The following is a 12,978-nucleotide window of genomic DNA, read 5'->3' as shown; positions in this document are numbered from 1 at the left end:
TAGAGATAGATGTATAAATATAGATAAATGTCTAGCTAGATATAGATGTATAAAGATATAGATGTCGAGATATGTCTAGATAGATATAGATGTATATAGATAGATGGATATGTACAGATAGCTGTCTAGATAGATATAGATGTATATATAGATGTCAAGATATATGTCTAGATAGATATAGATGTATATAGACGGATATGTATAGATAGATGTCTAGATATAGATGTATATAGACGGATATGTATAGATAGATGTCTAGATAGATATAGATGTATATAGATATAGATGTCAAGATATGTCTAGATAGATAGAGGCAGGCAGGTGGCTACAGCTAATCAAAATATGTCATGAATATTACATTTTCTTTAATTTATTTAGTTTGTTTTTCTCACTGTATTCATCAGCACTTTCTTTGCCCTTTAAAATGTATAACTTTGTGGATTTTTGGGTGATTAAGAGCCTCACAAATAAACATGACTTATTTGAATTGATGAAACATTGTAAAATTGTATGGAAAAAACGAAATTATCATTTAATTCTAATATAAAACAAAAGTTATGTATGGTCCCCCGAGTTAAACTGCAAGACTGGGAAATACAGTTAGTTGTAATGACGCAATGTTCAATAGGCGAGCGTCAAATAATAAATCCTCGGGAAGATTCTACGCTCAACGCAGCGCCTCTAGTGGACGGTAATATTGTACAAGTGCAAGTGAAACATCTTACAGAGATAAATAATAATATAAAACGCTCACACACCAACAAGAGGAAACAAGAAAATGAATTTTAATTTCAGTCGAAATGTAATCGTTTAGACAGTGCAAAGCAAAAAAAAAATGAAGTGGTTCAAAACATTTGCATGATAACGTGGTCCCAACAAATGCTGAAAGACAAACAATCATGATAAGGCACAAGAAAGAACTACGTTCTAAAGCTGACATTTTCAATTAAAATCTTCAAACAGTCGAGTGCATTCAAGCAACTTGGCGGAAACCGATGGGGGGTTCAATTCCCTGCTCACATTTTGGTCCATTCAGTTTAAACGGACCAACTTGAAATAAGTTCCCTTTTAAGATGGTCGCGAATGTCGCAGTGAAAAGTAGATTTGATCAGGAATGAATGATTTAGAATTAAATAACACTGACTTGCATTTTCTTAGGAAGAGGATATTGTATATTAGTATACAAGACAATTGCGTCCATACCGTCATTTTCAATGTGCAATTCAATTATTTCGCGATTCGGGGGAATTCTCCGGCCGTGATGAAGATCAGAGGGCGGCCGGAGCGTTGATCAGGGACGAGAAGGAGAAGGGATGCAGCTTGTAGCCTGAGCCGCTGTAGAATTTGTTCTGGAACTCCACCCTGGAAGAGAAGCATTGAAGGACCGTGCTGTTATCAGGGTAAAAGAAGACATTCAAGCCATTTTTGAGGACTTGAAAGCCAATTTTCCCAGTAGCAATCAAAGAAGTGAAGGATTTTATATTTGATTTATTTGACTATAAGGGATTTTTTTTTACAATCAAATACAAATGACATTTAAATACAAAAGATATTCACTGGCTGAGCTGTGGGGCAGGGTTATTGTAGCCTAGACACGAATGAAGTTTACAGAAAAATAGCAAGAACGGCTGGGGACAAGGGCTGATGCCTGTGACACGGGAAAGGAGACATTGTTTGGCTGATAAGCTTTCTTGTTATGAGTTTTTTAGACGTGGCGGCGCCTTTCGGCGAGGAGGTGGTGAAGCTGGCACCTGACCCGCCCCATGGAGGGGGGGGGGGGGGGCTTCGTGACACACCGGTCAGACGAGGTGGGGGCCACGTGGGGGGTTCCTGGCCCGCTCATGGGGGGTGGCCGACGCCCCGACGTGTAAAAAGACGGAAAGAGAGACGAGCGATGGGAGATCGTGAGAGGGAGGCTCGACGAAGACTAATTCGTCAATAATTCAGCTAAATTTGATGGAATTCACTTAGTTAAATACTTTAAGAAAATAAATCTGCCCCCGTGTGAAAATGCTGGCTATCTGTTCATTTTCCCATTAAGAAACGAGCATGCATTGTTAGGAGAATGAATTTTGTGTTTGGTTAATGGAGTCAGATAACTAATTCGAACAATTTGATAAATGGTAGATTTGTAATATGGTTTTTCCCTAACAGAAGAAATCAAAATATTTTGGAACCTTAAAATTGGTTTAGCTCTACACCTAGCCCTCGCTGTAACCCTAGCCCTAATCCTGTTACAAACCATAACCACTGTTACTCATATAAAAGTTCTGTAGAAATCGTCCTTTTAGTCACATGACTGTCAGATGTATCAATGTTTTTTGGAGGTAAAAAAAATCAAGGAAAAGAAGCGTAAGTACCACTCTATAACCAACTTTTTAAATATATATATTTTATGTCTTAAAACGGTCTTCTGATGAGGAAAAGTAAAACACATCCATCCTGTTAAGCTATGTATTGGGAACTAATAACTAATTTTGATAAAATGGTTAATTGTAAAGTAAGCTTAAACGTATTTGCTCAAGGTGTGTATTTCTTATCAGTTTGATGTTCCCTTTTGGCGTCTTCCTGTCTTTGTGTAAAGGTGTTGGTACTTCTCCATGGGGGTGGTCTTTTGTCTCCGTTTAAACATACCAGTACTTTTCCTATGTCTTGTGGTTTCAATAAAACACAGAGGCAGACGGGGGGGGGGGGGGGGGGGGGGGGGGGGGGAGCTAGAGTGAGTAAGTGTGGACGGGCCAGTTGCTTGTCCTGTCACTACTCCCCCCGCTGCAGCTGGTTAAAAAAACTTTGCCTGATGTTTTTTCTACCGTTACCCAATTTCTAGCTCTCCCGCACGTCAGTGGTCTACTTCTTAGACCCCACATTAATAAGCTTGTTAAAAATATTTCACAGTGATCATCGTATGCTAGCTTATGACTCATCACAGTAGCAGTAATAGCCAACTTGAACAGAAAACATCCCCCACACGACTGCTTTTCACCGTAACGGGACACATTACGCCGATGTCAAGTAATAGGTAAATTACGGTATCATATCCCGAGCTGGACCAATAAAACGTCGAAGACATGGAATATTGGACATTTTTGGAGTGAAGGTTGCCGTGCTGCGGTGATTTACCAGTGCAGACGTAGCGCGTGCAGGAAAGCGGAGAGTCCCTCCATGACCAGCAGGATGGAGATGGTCAAGACGGCGAAGAAGGCGAAGACGGCGAAGAGAACGGCGGAACCGGCGTAACCCTGCCACCTGAGGGCAACGCGCATCACCATCACCCACAGGACCTCAGACAGCTCTGGGGGCAAAAATGGGAAAGGCGCTGCATTCGTAGAGCGCTTTACAATGTACTTTACACTTCACTCATTCTCACACAGGCCAATCGCGGAGTCCGCCATGCGAGGCGCAAACCCCCTTGCAGGGTTCGTACACCTTTTTTATGGACTAGAATTCAAGCACTTTTTAAGGACTTTCAAAGCCAATTTTCCAATTGTTCTAGTACTATTCAAAGAGGAAAGCCAGCGCTAATCAAAAGACCAGAAACTTAAACCTTGGCTACAAACCCCGACTCTACATTCAGTTTAGAACCCTAATATGAAGATCAAACTCTAGGTCCTAACCCTAACCCTACACCTACCTGTAGCTCTCATCCCGTTTCAAACCCTAACCCTCGTTTTAAGCCTATTTTGGAACCCTACATTTAGTTAAGAACCCTAACTCTAGGTCCTAACCCTAACCCTAGCTGTAGCCCTCACCCTGTTTAAAACCGTAACTCTCGTTTTAAACCTATTTTGGAACGCTACATTTAGTTAAGAACCCTAACTCTAGGTCCTAACCCTAACTGTAGCCCTCATCCCATTTCAAACCCTAACCCTCGTTTTAAACCTGATTTGGAACCCTACATTGAGTTAAGAAACCTAACTCTAGGTCCTAACTCCAACCCTACACCTAGCTGTAGCCCTCATCTCCTTAACAATAACCCTTGTTTTAGGCCTATTTTGGAACCCTACATTTAGTTAAGAGCCCTAACCCTAAATCTACACCTTAACCCATTTCAAACCGTATATCTAGTTCTAAACCCATTCTGGAACACTACATTTCGTTTAGACCCAAATATGGAGTTCAATCTGTCATGCCCAATGTTCCCTCTAAGCTGCGTGTGTGCGCAATTGCGCACTGCCCAGAGCTTTACCGCGCACAAGAAAATCTAGCCAGCACTCAAAATTGCTCATTAAGAAGCGACTCAAGTCAAAGTTACAGTGCATGAAGGTAAAAATACCCGGGTTCCCCTGACGCTGTGTTCTAGATGGGGTATTTTGAAGTCAATGTCGAAGTCGAACGAAGTTGAGTAAAGCCAGTAGAGTTTTTTGAGAACCGGCTTCTTCGGCGCGGCTCACTAAAAGGAGCCGCGGGTCCTAAACGGCTCTTCGGATTGTTTTTGCTTCTTTAATCCCAACATGACCAAACATTATGTAAAATTATGCACAAAATGACTTAAAGGGGGGAACAAAAAAGAAAAAATACCAAAATGAAAAAGTAGTGAGGAGCTGGCAACAATGGAAACAAAAGTAGAAAAAACAGGAAAAGAAGCAGGAAAATTTCAGAAAAAAAAGAAAAGAAAGAAACAAAGGAAAAAAAGTAAATAGAGAACAAAAAGAAAAAAGTAACAGCTCGGAAAAAAATAAACACAATGAGATTTTAAAAAAGGGATTAAAAAAAATAGAAAAAAACGGAAAAAGAAGAAAAAGTTTGTGTTGCATTCAAATCATTTCCAATGATGCCAAGTCAATCTTGTTGCTAACATTGTACTTCCACTAAAAAAATGTGATTAAATTCAGTTCTGTATCGTGCAACCGACTCAATAAGCCCCCAAAAATGTTAATATTATGTGACAAAAGAAAAAAAAAGAAATGGAAATCTTGTGAAAGAATTGTAAAAACAAATGACGTTTGTTGGCAATCGTACATGAGTCAATTCATTCAAAAGTGAAAAATCATTTTGCATTGCCGGAAACTCAGCAAAATGTCACGTTTTGGACATGTTTGCTAATAACTTAGTTGCCACACTTGGGATTGCTGTCGCTCACTGTTGTTTCAAGCGTTGCTCACCGACTTTGTGTGAACGCTCAGACCCGTAAGGAAAATCACAGGGAACATTGGTCATGCCACATATCATTGGAAAGCTTCAACTCCTAGAATTCAATATATGAGGACAGTTTCAAAATGTACTCATCACAGGAGTATCATGTTCAGCCTGCAACAAAATAGCAGAAAACTATAAAGCCGGCGTAGTTTGCCAATAACATCCACTGGCATTCATCAAATGAGTCGAATGTTCGCAAACGAGGCTTTGTTTTATCCAGGAACATTGAAAAAAATCCAACCGTCTAAAATATTGACTCCAAAACACACAATAATGCCGACAGGAGAAAAAAAAAAAAAGGAAAACAAATCCGCCTAAAAGCATCTCTGCGTGGTTGGACCTTCCTTCTTGTGATCCTTTCGTTTCGCCACATCATTTCCACTTACAAATAAACAGACTTGTAATATTATTTTCAATATCCTCTATTGAGTCATGATTTTTCTTTCCAGAAATAGACGGGAATAAATGTTCTACGGGAGCACGAGTCGGTCTTTGCGATACTCACGTGCGTGTGCCAAACTGAGAGCCCAGAGTCTCAAATAGGAAGCGGTGTTGGAGATGCAGCCCAGACAATATTCGATGGTGTGGATGGCCTGGTGCATGAACACGTCGGCCGCGTCAAACTCCTGCGGATTAAAAGACAAATATCGGCACACTGGCAAAAAAAAGATAAAAATAAAAAGAAGAAAGCAAAAAAAAAAAGGAACAAAATGGAAAAAACGAGAAAGTGGAAAAATGACATAAAAAAGAAAAAGCATTAAATAGACGAGATGTTTGTGCGCGAGATGATTTGCCTGTCTGTTATTGGTCAACATCATATAAAATGCTGGTCCGTTATCGTTTTTTGTCACTAGTAAAATGCTAATATGATATTGGCTGTACTCCCTCCCACGATACCTTTCTTTCGCTTTCAGTTCAGAATCTCATGTGCTTCGAAAGAGTTAACGTGTTGGTAATACAATTTTGTATTACTTTGTACTGTATTAGCAATCGGTCCCAAGACTTGCAGTGTTACCAAAAACGTGATAACCATGGAAACAAAGCTTGCGATTATAAAGAAATGCAAAGAAGGCACACAAATGGCTAGCCTTGCTAAGTCGCTTGGCCGTAACCATTTGTTGAGTGATACGATTATTAAAAATAAGGAGGCGATAAAATCAAAATAGTCTCAAGTTTTAAAACCGGTATCATTTTTATTTTGCGGTTGCTTCTCCCTTTTGCATCCACCCGCTACGCTACTGTACCAGCTCAAGTCAAACCAAAGGTTAAACAACATTTTCCTATTCCCTTAAATTGTGATGTTGTTTTTTTGAGCCCGAGCATCGGATCAGGAGGTAAAGCGCCCGTCTTGGGAACAAGAGGTCGCAGGTACGATTCCCGTTCGATTATATGTTGACGTGTCCTTGGGCAAGACACTGAATCCCTAATCCCCAAAGCCCCTGATAGCAGGTAGTTGCTGACGCTGCTATCGGTGTGTGAGTGTGTGTGTGTCAAAGGGTAAGTGTGAAGCAGATTGTTAAGTTTTAGGGGGGTCCCTCTACAAGTTTAAGGGGGGGTCCCTTCGCTCAGTATATTACTAATAAAAATGTCATATTCTGCATAAAATAAATAAAAACGTTTTAAAAAAAAAAAGAAGTATATTATTCTACTAAATGATAACAATTCTTTTTTCAGTCTGAAACAAACTTTAACTCCTTCAAACTTTTTTATACCTATCAATTTTAAACACGGCATAACAAAATATCAATTTTTCAGTGCAACAACAAATAAACTACAAAAGACAAAAATAAACTATAAATAATTTTGAAACTTAATAACTCTATGTACTGGTTATTAAGCAAAACAATTTCACCCAAAACTCAAGCATTTTCCTAACCTTGAAACAACAACATTAAAATTCAAGCGTTTTCAAGGATTTCAAGCACCCAACCAACCCTGCAGTGTGGTCTTACCTCATCCTCAGCGGAGCTCCTTCGATCTCCGTCACCTTCATGGGTGCTGACGAGGACTTCGTCCGCCACTAGGGGGCGTCTGTCTTCTTGCAGATGCTGCGACCAATAGAGATATTTCACCGAATAATCAAAATGGAGGCAAAAATGGTTGGAATTTTAGATATGGATTCCCTCACCAGTTGACGTTTCCTCCCCTTGTGGTTCATGTATTGGTGAAGAGGTTTCCCGAGCAGCAGGACGGGAACGGAGCATAGCGCGAGAACCACCAGCACTTTTTGGACGATCCCCTGCAGAAATCAAGAAAAAAAAAAATCTCTTTAAAGCTAGTGTCCGAAATTCTGACGCCATCTTCTGGCTGGAATCGTCATTGCAGCCGCTGTCAAAATCTTTTTGTTGCACGTGCAAGGATGCGAAAATCTTAGACGTGCTTGGGTAAACTCCTACTTTTTCTTCTTTTGGGGGTTTGGACTGTATTAGAAACGGTCCCCTTTCTTACTTTCGCCGTTTTCGTCATAAGAGTAAAATAAAACCTCGAGCACGCGCGTGAAATCACATCTTTTGCGCCACTTTAACTCGCTCTGTTACCGGAAAAGCGACGCTAAACTAAAGAAAAAAGCAGATTGCTGTGGTGGGAAAAATATATAAAGGCTCTTTGAACTCAGTATGGCATCGTTAACACATACTTAAGAGAAAATATTGAATTTTGTATTTTTGGACGCCTCAAAATAAGTCTTTAATGACATTATTGGGTTCTAAGTATTATAATTGTGTGGATTAAAATGTGTCGGTGTGTTGATAAAATATTTTGAGCATAGGTGTCAAGCGTGCGGCTCGCGGGCAAAATCTGGCCCGCCAAGGGTTTTAATCCAGCACGCAAAACAAAACCCAGAGAAACACAAGAGAAAAATGAGCTGCAGTTGATAACAAAGCCGGGTGCCACTCGCAATGACTCTGTAGGTCTCTCTTTATCACTCTTTTCTCTCCTTCTTCCTCTCTCTTTCTCATCCTTTGCCGTGTTCTCTGTCTTTATTACTCTTTTCTTTCGTTCTCCCTCTCTCTGTCTCGTTCTCTCTTTCTCGTCCTTTGCCGTGTTCTCTGTCTTTGTCACTCCTTTCTTCTTCTCGCTCTCTAACTTTTGCTCCGTTTTCTTTCTCTCTTTCTCAATTTCTTTATCTCGTTCTTTCACTTTAATCTACTAGTCCGGCCCCCGTGAGAATTTTAGAATTCGTCTTTCATTTTTGAATTTTTTTTTTATACCATTGTTTTTTTAGACGTACACAATACTCAACACTGAGAAGGTTTTCAATTAAACATTTTTTTTTTATTAATTTGCTTTGTTATTTATGTATTTGTTTTATTAAATTGCTGCCGAGGGATATAGATAGTTATTAAATGGTTAGTTAGTTATTCATTCATGTGTTTATTTATCCATTTGGTATTTATTTATTAGTTTTTCATTTGTTATTTATTCGTTTGCTATTGATGTATTTGTTTGTTATTTAATTGTTTGCTATTTATTTAGTTGTTTTTTTTTTGTCTTTTTGTTTGTAAATTATTCTTTTGGTGAGTTCTTGGTTTGTTATTTTTCTTATTTGTTATTTATTGGTTTATTTAATTATTATTTGCTATTTATTTATTAGTTAGTCATTTTTTATTTAGTCGTTTGTTATTTATGTGTTTGCTACTTATCTAGTTGTTATTTATTTATTTGTTGTTTTGTATTTATTTGTTTGTTGTTCTTTTGTTGAGTCCTTGGTTTATTTTTTTCTTATTTATTATTTATTTATTGGTTAATTTATTTATTATTTGATTTATAATATTATACTTCATATTTCTTTGTCAGTCAATTGTTATGTTCATTTTTTTGTTCATTTGATCCCACTTTTTCCCCCCAGACTGTAGAGTCCTCAACTCTGACTCATAGTTAAACCAGATACAGATATTTCAAGTACATCAAATCTGTCCCAAACCTCAAAAACGAGCGTATCGTCCCCAAAACTTCCTTACATATTTGCTTAAAACGAGAATGACAACATCATTCATCACATCCACGACACAGCATCGTCTCCAAACAAATCGCCTTTCCCTGATTCCTATCCTAATAATTCTAATAATAGGAGATCATTTCTTCCTCATGCCACGAGGCTCTTTAACTCCACCCGAGTGAGTAAAAGCCACCATTAAACCCCACCCCCACATTTGCATATTACCCTATTCTTATGACAGTGTATATTTTCCGTAGCACTATTTAAATGTTCTATATCGACACGTTATATTGGGTATTAATGTGGGCTTTTACTCCCCCGGGTGGAGTTAAAGAGCCTCATGGCATGAGGAAGAAATGATCTCCTATTATTAGAATGATTAGGATAGGAATCAGGGAAAGGCCAAAGTTGCACACATACCTGTCCCGTATACAAAGGCGGGTTGTCCTCGTTTTCCGCGAAAAGGAACATGTCTATAAAATGGATGAGTATACTGGGAGCGATCTTGGACTGGGCCGGAGTGTACACCATCCACTTGTAGACCACCATGAAGACCAGATACCCGAACAGACACAACATGAAGGAGAGCTCGGGGATCAGCACCAGAAAGACGCTGCTCAGCTTGCCTAAGTGTCTGCAAAGATTACGGACGGGGTGGTCAGCAAGGAGTAGGACCCGGAACCCACCGTGGTTATTGGTCATTGCGTACACGTAGTTGAAGAAGGACAGACAGACTCCGAAAGTCATGTGGATGATGCCGATGATGACCGACATCTTCATCTTGTACGAGTTGAGGAAGGTTAGCTTGTTATTGGACAAACCCCAAATCTGAGAGGGAAAAATCAAATCAAATAAGAGGGGATGTGAACCGAAAATGAACTCATTGTTACACATCGTCAAAGTGACAGTTGAAGGATTTTATACATTTGACTATAAAAGATTTTATACGATTGAATACAAGTTACATTTATTGAGTCCAATGAAGATTTTCACCCAGTAGGCTTAAGTTCAATGACAGGTCACGCTGATCCCAATGCGGAATGTTTTGTCTAGTTCTGTTGATAACAGGACTCTGACGAAGGACGGCAGGCATTGTTTTGATAAACGCTCTGCTGTTTTTAGTTTTTCCAGACATCGAGGCGAGGGGTTGGAGCCCACGTGGGGGCTTCCCTGGCACGCCCATGGGAGGAACCGGCACACCAGCTTGCGGAAAAAACGTGGGCCGAGAGAAGCAGGGAGAACGAGAGAGAGGAGGCTTGACAGAGACTCGAGCGACACTAATTCGGCCATATTCGATCAAGTTCACCTAGTTAAATTGTTTAAGAAATTAAATCTGTGCCCGTGTGGAAATGCCGGTCTCTTGTCCATCTTTTCCATTAAAAAACGAGCGCGCATTGTTAGGTGAATGTAAGTTGTGTTTGGTTAATGGAGTCGGACAACTAAATCGAACAATTTGGTAAACGTTACATTTTAATATTTAAAACCTAACAAGAGGCAAAAACAAAAACACGTTTCTATAGAGAATATCGTTAAAGTGTATATATAATTCCCCACTAGGAGTCAGTGTAGTTCAGAAGGAAGCATAAAGCATGCACTGAAAAAGACACACTACGGAAGCCCGTGAGGTACAAAATTCAGAAGCATACTTCCATATTTTCTAACAAAGACAAAGTGAGCTGGTTACTTCCGAAATGGCTAAAAAAAAAGCCAACAGCTAACTTTAGCACATGACTACTAATTTCTGCACAGGCCTTTCAATATTTTTTCAATCGTCAAAAGTGGAGAACGCCTGTCGTTCCCAATCTAATAAAACCACCAGACTGAATCACTAAGTCATACCGGGTCGATGCCAAACGGATAAGGACTGGTGAAAACGCCGGGCACGGCGGGATCCATGGTCAAAAACTTGTTTCCTGCCAGGACGGAGGCACTGCAAAGGAAAAGGAAAATAGAGCGATACGCGAAAAACCTCAAGCTGAAGCAGGAGAACAAAAAAAAGAACTGACTTCCAGATGTTTTTCTCAAACATGGGAGCGACGTGCCAGCCCGAGCTGAAGACCGACATGCCCCGGCTGAAGCACTCGTTGTAAATGGCTCCCGTGTAGATGGAGAAGAGTCCCATCAGGAGGATCAGATACCGACCTCCGAACATCATCTTCCAAATCTGCAGGAGGATTTATTTTTCAATACTACAAAAGTGACTCCGGTGCTAATAAAACTTTCATATTTGATACGTGGAAAACTTTATTTAAATTAGGATTAGGGATGCAGGTATCATGATAAAGCGGCTGCCCTATTGTTTTATTGTCTGCTCCTATCTTCGGTGTTTTTTCTTCCCGTTTTGACAACTACACTATGGATTACTTCTATCCTATGGACATGGGTTTTAGCGCACAAAAAATGTGTGTATTCAAGGAATTTCAAATCCTTGCCCTGAAGAATTCTCGTGCCGGCGTGATGAAGGGGCCTATCGTGGAAGAAGAGCCGGAGCTAGCGAAGCGGCTAGCGGCGTTATAAGTCTTCGGTACCATCCGTAATCACGGTAAATGCGAACTCACGACCAAATAAGATCATCGAGTGCTGGTGGAAAACATCGAAGCGCACAGGGAGCGCAGTTACTGTGTTTTTGCGGAAACGTGGCTCACGTTCAGCATTCCGGACGCTAACGTGGAGCTACCCGGAGCAATCCGGCTTCAGCGCCGCTATACAGAGACACGAAAGCCTGGGGGAATCGGAGAGGAGGCGGACTTGCTAACACGAGGTGGTGTATCCCTGGATTTTCACAAAGAAAAGTTTTCCATCTGCCGCAGGGATGTCGAACTTTTGGACTGGCGTGACGTCATCCATTCCGCTACAAGCACCCCTTGGGCATCATGTTAATCTGTTAATAAACAACGGGGTAGACTGCTGGAAGTGTGAATTTCCCTACGGGGATGAATAAAGTATCTATCTATCTATCTATCTATGATAAGACAGGTAATAAATATGGCATAGGAATTAGGTCAAAAATATTTATCCATCTCTACAGTGGCTTGCAAAACTATTTGGCCCCCTTGAACTTTGTGACTTTTTTGCCACATTTCAGACTTCAAACAAAGATAGAAAACGATAAATGGGACACAATCATGAAGTGGCACACACTTTATTGGTTATTTTCAACTTTAACAAATAAAAAACAAAACATGGCAACAATTTTAGCATTTACAAGCAGTACACCCAAAATTGAAGCAGTATTAAATGTTTGAAAGGATAATATGAAAATTCAAGCTTGTTCAAGGATTTCAAGCACCCGTACGAAACCTGAACTGAAATGATTCCAAAAGAATTGTCTTTGATAACAATTAAGTGAATAGTGTTTGCAATTAGATCAGACGTGGCTCTCGAGGGTAAACGCGAGAGAGATAGATGTCTAGAGAGATGTCTAGGTAGAGATAGATGCCTAGATGGATAGAGATAGATGCCTAGATAGATAAGAGATAGATAGAGATAGAAGTCTAGAGAGATATTTGTCTAGATAGATAGAGATAGATGTCTAGAGAGATAGATGTCTAGTTAGATAAAGATAGATGTCTAGATATATAGAGATAAATGTCTACATAAATAGATAGGGATAGATGCCTAGATAGAGATAGAAGTCTAGAGAGATATTTGTCTAGATCAGGGGTGGCCAACCCGGTCCTCAAGAGCCGCATGTCCTGCATGTTTTTGGAGTTTCTCTGTTCAAATACAGGTGATCCCAATCACCTGGGTCATTATTAAGCTCCTGCACAGCTTGCAAACAATCTTGAAATTTGCATCACCTGAGAAACCTCCAAAACATGCAGGACATGCGGCTCTTGAGGACCGGGTTGGCCACCCCTGGTCTAGATAGATAGAGATAGATGTCTAGAGAGATAGATGTCTAG

General features: G+C 40.0%; 1 protein-coding gene across 1 annotated transcript in view; it reads right to left on the bottom strand.

The window, feature by feature from the left end:
• Window positions 1-762: 762 nt before the first annotated feature.
• tcirg1b (T cell immune regulator 1, ATPase H+ transporting V0 subunit a3b) overlaps window positions 763-12,978 on the bottom strand; it is a 32,520-nt gene continuing 20,304 nt past the window's right edge. The window contains exons 13-21 of the mRNA XM_088343916.1: window positions 11,080-11,237; window positions 10,913-11,003; window positions 9,783-9,901; window positions 9,494-9,707; window positions 7,265-7,375; window positions 7,089-7,184; window positions 5,642-5,762; window positions 3,121-3,292; window positions 763-1,362 (exon numbers count right to left, since the gene is read on the bottom strand). Of these exons, the coding sequence (XP_088200042.1) occupies window positions 1,269-1,362; window positions 3,121-3,292; window positions 5,642-5,762; window positions 7,089-7,184; window positions 7,265-7,375; window positions 9,494-9,707; window positions 9,783-9,901; window positions 10,913-11,003; window positions 11,080-11,237 (1,176 nt within the window). The 3' untranslated portion in view covers window positions 763-1,268. The remainder of the gene's footprint in view (window positions 1,363-3,120; window positions 3,293-5,641; window positions 5,763-7,088; window positions 7,185-7,264; window positions 7,376-9,493; window positions 9,708-9,782; window positions 9,902-10,912; window positions 11,004-11,079; window positions 11,238-12,978) is intronic.

The sequence above is a fragment of the Urocampus carinirostris genome, chromosome 9 (genome assembly GCF_059441175.1).
Source record: "Urocampus carinirostris isolate Australia breed hairy pipefish chromosome 9, RoL_Ucar_1.0, whole genome shotgun sequence".
Classification (NCBI taxonomy): domain Eukaryota; kingdom Metazoa; phylum Chordata; class Actinopteri; order Syngnathiformes; family Syngnathidae; genus Urocampus; species Urocampus carinirostris.
Note: the sequence above shows the minus strand (reverse complement) of the source record. Positions and strands in the feature narration are given on the sequence as shown.